Here is a 12,498-nt window from a genome sequence, read left to right as displayed (position 1 = left end):
GCGGGAGACCTACACCGTCACGTGAAAAATCGCCCCCATCGCCAACGAGCACAACGAGCAGTATGCAAAACTACGTGAGGAATGTGAACCCGACAGCGGCAGTGCTGCGGGAGAGTCAAAATCTGATCCACACAGCCGCCAACCCCCGGCTCTGAGCTGATCGTGACTGGCAGCAGACACCGCGCAACAAGCCAAACCGACCAACCAACCGACCGATCGGCTGGAATGTGGGTTTTTCGCCTCCGTACTGCACGATGTGCCAGACTTTTGCATTAGTGCTCGGGGGGGTAGCAGATAGTGGTAGACTATAATGAACTTTCCGGAATAGAGGCGTTTGCCAACCGGAGCGACGTTCGTGCGGATCCCACCGATTTGCGATTATTGTACGTAGAAACCGATCGCACAGCAATGGAGGGAAGGGTTGCCAGTGTGTTCCGATAGGGTTTGGGTGCGAAGGGGGTGTCCCCATGGGTGTGCAATACCTGTAACCGCTGCTAATATATTGCACTTTTTTTTAGGGTGTAGCGCTGGTGTGCGCGTGTGTTTCTCTCGCGCATGTTTTCCGCTTGGGGACTTGGGGCAGGGAAGAAACAAGGGCTTATTGTTATTGTGACTGACAGGCAGGAGAGAGGAAGAGAGAGAGAGAGAGAGAGTGGAGTAGGGAAGGGGGGGAGAAGGAACATGATGTGACGCACGTCTCGCAAAATTCAAATCACTCTCGTTTAAGGGTAGGAAGAAGTGTGCGAATGCAAAAGTTGGAGCTTGCATAGCTGCTAGACAAGCGCCCGGACTAGATGCGCCATCTCGCGTTATGCGCGTCAAGCTATAGGGTTGGACGGGGGAACAACGTGTGTTGTGACTTGTGGATGGTTTGTTAATCAAATCGACCTGAAAATCGTTCCCAACACGGTATCTCTCCCTACAGGCGGCAGGCGGTGTCTTGAAGGGAGGGCTTCTCACGTCAATCTAGATGACATGATCGCGATCTTTTACTATTGCTGCGCCGTGTTTATGTGATGGCTCTTTGGGCCATTGGCGTGCTTTGACGCATAACATTGCACACCTTTCATCGCTTAAACGGTAATAAAAAGAACACTTCAGCGCCTCCTGCCCGCTTGTGTGGCAGCGAGCGTAACGAAAGAACAGCATTTAATTTAATTTCCTTGCCGTTATTTCCGGCCCAAAACAATATCATCCTATTTCGTGAATGCGCATAGGAAGTAGGTTACGAAACGGGTTTCGTCCATCTTTTTTTACGATCCCCCTCCGGCAGGGGGTAGTAGTTCACAAACGGTCGCGAATCGATCGCGCAAAAGCAATCGGAGCGCACAGCGCAACGCAACCAAAGTGTTGTTTGTTCACCTCTTTAAGCCATAATTTAACGTGCAATTGGTCATTTTTTGTGCCCTGTATTTTTGTACGTGCTGTAAAAGTATTCTGCCCAGTGCGCCCAGTGGATTGATATTTTTCCCGCAGGAGGAACAAAAAAAAAAGGCACAATGGAAAGACAAATTGGCAGCAGTACCACACTGGCGCAGCAAAAAGGAGGGGGCATGTTGGTGGTGGTGGAACGAATTCGGAATGAAAACGTCATAAAATAACAGTTTCCACTTTGGCGAGGTGTATTTATTTTTATTTATTATCCCATATCATTACCCGACTTGTTGCCGACCTGCAGAGCAGGGGAACACCACCAGGCTGGAAATTCATTGACGATAAATTAGGGTTTATCATCTCTCGCCGGCAATTCCCGGTGCGTTTGGTGAATGGGGCAAACGGGAATACAAATGGGGGGGGGACAAAATGGACCAACATTACGATAAATCATTTTCAAGCATTCCTTCCGAGTTTTCGGAATCCGAGAAAAGTGGAAAGAACCACCTATCGCAAAACCGATATGTCAGCAAGTATTTACCATCGTTCAGAGAAGAAAAAGAAAAACATCCCGCCCGATACAGATAAAGCGATTGAAACGAGACAAACCACTCAACGGGCAACAGGCCTTGGTAAAGAACGGAACGAAGCAAATGGTTATGCTTCTCCGCACGAGCATATCTACCGAACCTACCGCAACACTGCCACGAGAGAAGCGATGGATTTTATGGACCTTCGATTTGCGGGTCCGTTAAGATTTATTGATAAACCTGACGGTCGGTGAATGCGAGGACAGTTTCCCATCCGCGGGTGGTTTTAAAGCGGGGGCTTTCGTTTTAATATTCCACGCGGTAAATAAGGGGGTTTGTGTCAATAATTCGCACGATCGTATAATTAAATGCAGCACACATACCATGCGGCCATTTCAATCTCTGGACAAATTTATTCGTTGAGCATTCGTTTTAAAAATGCATAAACGTTTTCTTCCCTCTTTTTTTGCCCAAATCCATGGGGCCGGAATGGGTTAAGAAATCGTTAAATAAACAATCTACGCAAAAGGTTAAGTACCGCCCAAATGGGGAAATAAATCACTTTAAACGAATACATTACATAATGTAGGTATTACCGTTTTTTTTTTTGTATAATTACTTGTTCCCCTTGCTTTCCCAACACAATCGCATAGAGCGTCAGAGTAATTAAAATACATTGTTGCTTTGTTTATCACACAAAACACTCTGTTGCAGGCACACCGGCAGTAGTAGTACACCAGCAGCAGCAGCAGCAGCAGCACGTGCCTCGTCGTGTCGTGGTAAGAAAATAATTAAAGATAGTTTACGGAAGGCCATCCCCGCCATCCATCGTAAAAAAAAGAGACTGTAAACAGTCATCTGGGACGGGCCCCAAAACCAGTACCGACCGAACTGAAGTCTTCTGTCAATCAGGGGCCTTCCTTCACGGGGGTTTTCCTCCTACAAGTCTGATAAACATCCGAAATGCATCACACCGCTGTTGTTGTTGTTGTTGGTTAAGCACCCGAATAAACTTCATTATGCAGTGCCGTATTTGTTGGCGCAACTAAATAAATCTCCTCGAGCGATCTCCGCCATCGAGGGCAACTTTGTGGGGCTTTAAAATAAACCCCCCGTTGCTGTTGGTGCTCCTGTGTGTGGCGTTGGACACACTTCGTTCTAACCTCTCTGCTTCTAGTAACGGAATCGTTCTGATTGGTGTCTGATTTTCTGGTTCCATAATTCACCACGGGTACGTGTCGTGTGCAGACTTGGCGCTGGTGAGGTGGCAGATAAATCACGCCACAAGGGGGAAGCCTGTGCTGGAAAGAAAAACACGTCCCTCTAATTGGTGTCCCACGATGTGTCGAATTTCACTCGACGTTTTGGGGCGGCCTTCCCCGCTCCAGCCTCGGGATTGGTAATGACGGTAAGGTAAAAGACTGGAGTGATGGAAAACACCTGTACCTCGTATTCGTATGCGGATTGGTAATTTGGTATGTTAAATCGAACATTAATTTAAACGATCGTTACCACCGCGTACGCTTCGTACGAAAATGCTTCAGAAAACGCTAACCATTTCCCTCATTAGCTTAGCCTTCTGTGGGGGTATAATAAAGGAAAGCGCATTTTAAGCGCAGCAATAGTACAAAAAAGTTTCTGCTTGTCTCTCTCTCTCCTCTAATTGATCACTGGAATACGCAACTTGTAGGCGCAGTGACTAGCAGCATGCGGAATTCATCTTCCGTCCTGTCCTGTTTTGTGTGGCTTTTATTTATGATGATTGGCTAAAATTGTTTTGACGTGTTTCGTCTAGCCACAATTATTTCCGTCCGCGGTTAACGCGGCGTTAATCACGCTCAATTTAGATTGCGCAGAGGCGCTCCTCTATTTCCCGCGAGATCCTCACAGTCACCGTGAGGCTTTTAGATGCGATAATCTGCAGAATTCTTCATCTAGTGTACAATTTGTTGAATTATCATTCTGTTGGTGACTCCTTCCAGAGTGGGAAAATTGTGTTGAATATGAATTTTCTACAACCACAACACTTTTGGTCTAATGAAAATGGCAACGATTTTGCTCCGTGAGAAGAATAAACGTTCCCAACAATCTTCTGTTCTTTATTAATGTACCGGAACTGAGACGATTCGCAAACCAACCACTAACGATTTCGAAAGAACCCCATCCACCATCGAACATTGCTGTATGGAACAGGTTTCAAAGTCTTATTGTCTGTCCTTAAATGTAATTGGAACTTATGCAAAGATCGTATAAAATTACTACCACGAAGAAAAGGTTACTTTTTCCGCATTGCAGATCGTCTTGTGGAAGGTGAGTGAAAAATATGTTCACACCAAATTGGTCCTCTCACCCACAATGGCTCAGCCTCAGTAGACGAACTCAATCATTTTTGTCCCCCGGGTGGGGTCACTCTTTCCAACCATTCCCTTTTGCCGATGGATAGCCGGCGGATTGTTTCGCCAAACATGGCAGTAAAGCCCCACAGCCCATCAATCCGTCATATCCGTTCATGGACGTTCAGACACTTTATCTGCGCCCAATGTAAGCGCAGGATTTTAGCCACCAACATCAAGCACACCACCCGCAAGAGAGTGTGTGGAGCAGCAGTTGATTGTTCGTGCTGTTGCAACATCTTCATAAAAAAGAACCCCCAGCTGCACCTCACTGTAAGCAAACCAGCCAGTGAACAACGTGATCATCGTCGTGCCATAAGACGATGATAATCGGATTGGATCGTAAAAGCAAAACCTCGAGGGATGACCCGCCGGGGTAGAGGTAGACACGTTCCGGTTAAGGTCAATCATTTGCCATAAAGTATGAAAATATCAAGTATCTCTTCTTCGCAGAGATCTCCGAGAGTTCGCAGGTTAACAAATGCTTCTCGAGTGACAACCGATGAATTATTCTTAAAAACTGATGAAACAGTCACAAACTACCTTGCCTCAGAACCTATGTTGAATTACCACGTGTCTCCAATTCCCAAACTCCAAATGATCTCCAATCTCTACTCCCGTTTATTACCAATCTTGTAAAGCGGTAGATTATCACCAGACCACAACAGGCTTACATGGGGGATTAGTTCGAGGGGTTTTTCAAAAACACACACACACGCACCGCTTAACACGAATGTTTAACGCACCGCCGCGTAGAACATGCATAACCTCACACAAATTCCAGCTGGATCTTGTTGTGACGGCTGGCTGACAGATGGACACATTTGCCTCCCATCTGAAGACGAATGACGTACACCAAACGCCACCGGTTGCATATGTGTGTATGTAGTGCAGTGTGTGGGAAATTGGGCAAGAATAACAACAAAAAAAGAAAACCAACCGGAAGACACAACACTAGACACTCCGTAAACAAATGGCGAATGGTTCGTGGGGAGTGGGAAACCAAAAACAGTGACACACTGTCTCGCCAGTCCAGTCCCGCCGTCACGGAGGTGAAAATGTTCGCTTTACACACGACGTAACAATCGCATGTGGCCAACATTCGTGGAGAGTTGGGGACACTTTTGGAAATCGTCGGTTGCCAATGTGGCCTCTGATGATGGGACAGGTTAAATGTGGCGTATCATGTTTTCCCGGTGAGAAGCAGACACGCAGTTCGGGCTAGGAAGCTTTACTGCCGCTTCCTTCCACGCCCGGAAGCGTGACTTATGGCCGCACTTCCTCCTGCCGGGGCGTGTGCAAGGTTCATTACATTTCCCTCTTGTTGAAAACGGTAATTAAGGCGCTCGAGCGAAAGTTTGGTTGAATAATGTGTGGTTGATTTCGGTGTTTTTTTTTTTGTGTGTGGAAATGATCATCCTCATCCAGCAACGTTCGCCCTTTAATGACTCATCGCGGAAGGTTTGTTATCCATGAATGTGAGATACCGAGCGCAGTTCTCATAACCTTTACACAAAGCAGTATTGCGATCGTCAGAATTGCATTCAAGTTCAATGAACTTTCACCCTCGCGATCTATCGAGCACTGGCGTATCGAACGAAATGCAGCTTTCCCACTCCCCGTTCAATGGATGACTTTATTCAAATCAAACGATTCATTACGATCGGCTGCCAGGCCATACTACCCATCTGCATTCATCGGAGGTCCGCTATGCTTCAGTAATGCTGCGAAAAGAACCTTCCTATCCACAGCACCACACCAGCAAAGTGTAATTAAAAGGTTCATCTGGGAAGCATCTGCTCGCATTTCTCGTGCCTGGTCTCCGTTCCCGATGACCCACAGCTGCAGTGCAAGAATTCGCAATTGCAACTGCATCACGAACTGTGCAAATCAGTTCCCGGCCTGTCTCAGCCGGGGCAGGACAGTGGACGGGGGAAAAGCGAACGTGTGACAATTAATTTCTTCTTGTCACGAAACGTTTAAAAAGAAATGAAACGCCAACGAGTGCAAGATAATCTTGCGAAAACAATCGTGTTCAACACGAAAACGATCCCGGAATGGGAAGTTGCGGACGACGGCCGCTGCGCTCGTTGAAGCGTGAGAATGTGCAGACACAGAGAGGATGGTGGTGGTGTTGCATTCGGGGTTGGATGCTGCCTCGCGAGCTCGTGGGCACAAATGGACATGATTAGGGGTGCATAAATTAATCGACTCATTTGATGCCATATTGCTGATGAGTGCGCTCACGCTCTCAAGCGTAAAAGTGGTACTCTGCTGGTGTGCACCACAGTATTCAAAGGCTTCTTTCATTCATTGCAACCGGGAGGGGGGGCACTATTAATGTAAAATGTGTGTTTAAAGATCACAGCACCAGGCAGATTCGAGCTTAACACCGGAGTAAACGCAGCCTACTACGTATTTGCATTAGAATAACATTTGCGTACGCTAAAGATGTATGCACTCGGCCGTACAGAGTGGAAAAGATTGGGTGGAGAAAGGATTAAAGTACATCTATCTCTTAGCCATAGCTCCCGTGGTGTTGAAAGCCCACAGACCGAGCGCAATCGTAAACTCCACCACCGGGGTACAATTGCGTGATGGGCGTTCTTATCTTGGCACCTCGGTTGCATTTCCTCACCAGCGCGGCACCAGCACTCCAGCAGTGTAAACAAGCGATCGAAATGAGTACACAGCAAAGTAACAACAACAACCCCCGAAAACATGTGTACACAACAACTTACCTCTAATGCTGGAACCCATAGGATGATCACAAGAACTGGCAGACAGACGGCAGCTACGGTGGTGTGGCGCACATAACTCATCTTACCGCCAGCTGCTTCTTCTTGCGTACCAAACACACGTGTACTCGCGCACACACACACACACCTTCAATCGGGACAGCTTCCGATGTTACGGTTGCATAAATCTTCACCACCAACACCGCTCTCGCCGTTCCTCACTGTGGCGCGCTGTTGACGGGCAGGACACCACACAACTGCCGGGCGCAGTTACACATTGGAGACACGCCTGTCAACTGGGTCAACTATGATCCAAACTGGTAGGCATCTACACGGAACGGCCAGTGGACACGGAGTGAAAATGGAACGTACACACGTGGGCCAAGGACGATGTTCCCGTCTGCTCTGTGGAAGGAGTAAGAGAGTGAAGATAATTTCATTAATCGATACTGTCCATTTGGGAAGCGAGAAATGATAAAACAGTCAGAATCAGAAATCCCAAAACAACAGGTAAGTTAATTCGATGAATGCAATCCCCTTTTAATCCAGGGGCGCCAGTTATTCTTATCAGTCGCGTGCTGTTTAGTCGATACATTGTAATGCAAGCAAACCTTTAAACTGTAAATCGCTACCGGGTATGAATTACGCATGCTTAGTGCATCTTGTTATGGACATATGTGTGTACAGTTACTCTTCCCGATAAGCTCGATAATGTTAAGCATGCCAGATAGCATATCAAAGCATGCGGAAATGTAACATTTTACGCTGGCTCTCGGAGCATATCTGTAGCGATATCCGCATTGCAAATGCGTATAGGTAATGTACTGTGCTTGCTCAACATGGACCTTGTTGTTAATTTCTCACTCTCCTTATACGGAGCCAGGGTAAGCTAGAATGGAAATGGACAGCCCGAAGGTCAAGGCACCGTTCGCGTCCATTTCACCAGCACTAACCACCAGGAAAGGAAGCAGTGCGAGTGGCTCAGATATAAAGAGCCTCTAAACGTACATGATGCAACATAATTAACCGCCCGCTGTGCGACATGCTGAGCAAAATGATTCTTTTTTATGTTTGCACCCGCAGAACATTGCGCCGACTTTTCACTTTATTTATTTACACCCGTTACCCGTTGGTTAGTGCTATTTTCCGCGGCACCTAAAAATATGCGAACACGATCACGTACTTTGAAGATCGTGGCTCATTCGCGAGCGCGCATGAATGAGATGTGGTACGAAAGTGGTGCGGAAATCGCATCGAGAGAACCCACCCGCACAAAGAAAGCGGCTGGAGTTTCATTGAGTTTCGCCTGCAGGGGTGTTATTTTTAGCCAAACGACTCTTGCGGTCGTAGGGAAAAAACCGCGACACCAAGCACCCGATCACACTCACACGCACGCTTTGCACCAATTATAAATCCTTTGTCACTGGAAGAACCTTCCGGCGGAGGGTAAATGAAATTAAAATGATAAATCGTTAAGTGAAACGAAAGACGACACAAAACTACCGCCCTAAACTGTATTTGGCACATTATGTGAATGGATCTCACGCTTTGTTCGCGGCCTGACTGGGTGCGAAGGCGCGTCTTCTGTCCAGATGGCGCCCCGAATTCGTTGTCACTGTGTGCAGCTTAATGCATGGTTATGCCCTTCATAAAGATCGTTCGACGCAATTCTCATCGTCTCGCGGCTTGCTTTCGATGAGTTCTTTTTATTTATTTAAACCATTTCCGTTTTATAATGTGTCAGAAGGAATGTACCGAACCAACTAAGATGCAATTCACATTAGTTACACTATGGCAACATTTTAAGTTATTTTATTTTCATCCAATGCTCCAGAATGCCCAAATGCAAGAACCACAAGGCCCACACAAGACACGCGGCTTCCATTAAACCAGTGGGTCCCACCATCCTCTAACGGTAGTTTCGATACGCTATCGAAATGATCTGACCGCTTCCACTAATTATCGTTCCACTTCCAGCAGCCACCGGCTTTACTAATTCATTTTAATGCGATACTTTTGCTCCCCATCTTCTCCCGTAAGGGCCGATCATTACAATAAATTGTATTTATTTTACTCTCTCTCTCTCTCTCTCTCTCTCTCTCTCTCTCTCTCTCTCTCTCTCTCTCTCTCTCTCTCTCTCTCTCTCTGTCTCCCCTGCCCGGGTCCCGTGTGTTGGCTTGGGTATGGGCCATGCCAGACGGCGGCTATATGTGTGTCTGACAATCTACACACTCCAATGACGCACTCATTGTGACGCTGGCGAGGTAAAGTGCACCCCCGTGTGTTGGAGTGTGTGGAAGCAAATTGCTAAATTATGCATCTTTGCCAGTGCCAGCACAGCTGACAGATGCGCTGCTCCCCTTTTAATGCACTCTCTAGCTTGGCTCTAGCTGACCGTTATATCTTAATCTGCACCACATCGGCCCGTGCTCTTCGCTCGCGCGGTTTAGTGTAGCTGGACAGAGATCACGTCATAACACACATTAGGTCGGCGATCGGTTTGCAGGGGAAAATTTGTTCGGTGTGCTTCGGAAGAATACTAATTTGTAGGCGTATTGGAAATTAATTAATGCCACCGTGCAGCCAGGCTGCTTTGGGCTAAGGCCAGTGGGTAGTAGGTAGGTCGTCGCAAGGGTAGCAAATTTATGTACTCGATGTGACAATCATTCAACGTTTTATTTGTTTTAACAATTTCATATTTCCTCGTTCCACTGATCGAAAATATGAGATATGCCCTAACAAGGCGCGCTGAAGGTAAAATTCGGCAACGGTATACCACCCACCACAGCAAAAGCCTAGCCTTCACCGTTGCTATCGAAGCATCTCAATCAGTAACCCTTCTGTGTGTGTGTGCTTTTTTGGGGCGGGAGACTCGCCCAATAGTAGTCGAAACACGCGCGGATCGTTTGCTCGGCGCGTGTAGGTAGCAAGGGTGAACAGTAGGGTAGATGAACCGTGGCTGATAGTGTCCAACGTCTTCAACCCGTCCAACTACACACACGCACACCAGTACGCACTCGTCATTCGCAAGAAGACCACCCCACTGTCGGGCGATCACTTATGCTACCAACACCCGAACTCCCCTTCAATGTAATGCTCATTGGTAATGATCGTGTGTGCTTCTCGAGTTCCGCCATCCGTTGGACTTCAAACGGACCCCCAGGGGCGAGCACGCTCCCTTTCACCCTGCTGCAGCACGGGTTGCTGCAAAAAGATTCAATCTTCTCGCCAAACATGCCCGCCGGGCGGTGGGAGAGCTGGCTCATATTTCACTGCCACTGCCTCAGCCATGCCGAATGATCATTTAAATTAATAAGCAAATCTTCTTCACTTCACTTCGCCCGGGAGTCCCGATCCAGGAGGAGCGCGACACATTTTTGCTTACGTTTACGAGTGACGTTAAGACGGTACAAACGTGTTCCTTTCCTTTTGCTTTATACTACCCATGCGGGCACATTCGGCGGGCGCGAATCAAGCGTGCGATTAATTGAAATGACAAATAAAGCGCGATAAAGTGAAATTACATACCAGCGCATAAACTGCAGCCATGGATGGAGGCATGGATTTCTCTGGCAAACACCATTCCCACCGCAGCTGCAAGCAGTTGCAACAAAATGCTGGCTGTAATGAGACGGCTGTACGGCGGAATACGAACCTTTAATCTTTTTTTTTTTTTTGCCGCACGGTGGCACCGCACGCATGCCGCAAGTGAGCATTGGCCCGGGGCAGTGATGATGACAGTGTAGTTTGACAGGTTTGGAGTTTAATCAGGAGCAAACCTGTCAAACGATCATATTACAAGCCTCGCCCGCCTGCATCGCCCAAGCCTGTAAACGGTGCATCGATTACGATTTACATTGATACGATATCACCCTCCTGGCATAAGTGTTGGAGCTTATTAAACGGACAGGTAAGCAGTAGGAATGCAGTAGTTCAATTAACCAACCCAACGGCCGTATAAAAAAAAACCCAAAAAATGGTACAACAAGAACGATCGTTTCTCATTTAACCTGTGCCGCTGGTTAATTATGCGAAATGCCAGCGAGAGAAAGCGTGAACGTCGATGGCTGTCTGCCAAGGTGCCGAATATTGTTTTCACATTCACCAGCCTGCTGAAGAGCATGAAATGATGTCATAAAGAGTGTCGAGAAAAAGTGTTAGGTGGAACGGATTTCCGATCTTGTTTATGTCACCAATTCGTGTCTGGTGATTGATCAATCGCCGGGCATAGTTTTTGTACTAATCAAAGCAACATGACACCGTCGGTATGTGTTTATAGCACGTCATGATCATGGCAGTGCCTAATTGCTAGCATCGCACGCATTAGTTCAAAGCCACACTAACCGCACGCGCATAAGCTTCGACAACATGGATCGTGGTACTCAAGTTGATGCAGTATATATCGACTTCAGGGCTGCGTTCGATAGTATTTCTCATGATATTCTACTTTCGAAGCTAAAAAAACTCGGTTTCCTCGACTGGCACATCACCTGGCTGCGTTCATATTTAACTGGTCGTTCGTACTACATAAGTATAGGATCTCATCGTTCTCACTCTTTCACCAGCTCCTCCGGTGTGCCTCAAGGGAGTAATTTGGGACCGCTACTCTTCCTCATCTATATTAATGATCTATCTTTCGTTTTACCGCCAGGCCAACACCTAATGTACGCCGACGATGTAAAAATATTCGCTCCAGTTAGAAACGACAGTGACTGTGTACGCCTTCAAACGATCCTTGAGAATCTGGATAGCTGGTGCAGCAGAAACGCTCTCCAAGTGTGTGCTGATAAATGCCAGTGTATATCATTCAGCAGAGCCCGTCACCCCATCACGTTTACATACACTATGCTCAACACGGCTTTGGCTCGCACGACATGTATCCGTGATCTGGGGGTGCTACTCGATCAGAAGATGTCATTTCGCCCTCACATCGATAGCGTTGTTGCGAAGGGAAATCAGCTACTTGGTTTAATTACGCGGACCTGTAGCGAGTTTACCGATCCCATGTGCGTCAAGTCGATCTTCTGTGCCATCGTAAGGTCGTGCCTGGAGTACTGCTGTCCGATCTGGTGCCCGCTTGGCGTTGGTGACATCAATCGCCTCGAAGCCATTCAACGGAGACTCACCAGGTACGCGGTTCGACTCCTTCCATGGCAATCCCACCACGCTCGGCCCACCTACCATCAGCGGTGTCTGCTTCTCGGACTTGAACCACTCTGCTCTCGTCGTAAAAACGCCCAATGCCTTTTCATATGCAGGCTCCTTAACGGAGAGATCGATTCCCCGGCATTACTAGCCAGCATCAATTTGTTCGCTCCCTGTCGGATTCTTAGATCCAATTTCCATCTCCGTGTTCCGCGTACCCGCAACAACCATAGCCAGGGACACCCTATTATACGTATGTCCCTCGAGTTCAATGAAGTGTTAGATTTGTTCGATTTTAGTATGTCTACTTCCACGTTC

The 12,498-nt window shown here is 47.3% G+C and overlaps 1 protein-coding gene across 2 annotated transcripts in view; it reads right to left on the bottom strand.

The window, feature by feature from the left end:
* Positions 1-12,498, bottom strand: part of LOC121592743 — a 37,042-nt gene that overhangs the window by 16,866 nt on the left and 7,678 nt on the right. The window contains exon 2 of one of the 2 annotated variants that reach the window (XM_041914493.1): positions 7,039-7,440. In XM_041914493.1, the coding sequence (XP_041770427.1) occupies positions 7,039-7,119 (81 nt within the window). In that variant the 5' untranslated portion in view covers positions 7,120-7,440. The remainder of the gene's footprint in view (positions 1-7,038; positions 7,441-12,498) is intronic. The other variant, XM_041914494.1, reaches the window with a different exon arrangement.

The sequence above is a fragment of the Anopheles merus genome, chromosome 2L (assembly GCF_017562075.2).
Source record: "Anopheles merus strain MAF chromosome 2L, AmerM5.1, whole genome shotgun sequence".
In the NCBI taxonomy this organism is placed as follows: Eukaryota; Metazoa; Arthropoda; class Insecta; order Diptera; family Culicidae; genus Anopheles; species Anopheles merus.
This window is presented reverse-complemented; position numbering and strand designations above follow the sequence as displayed.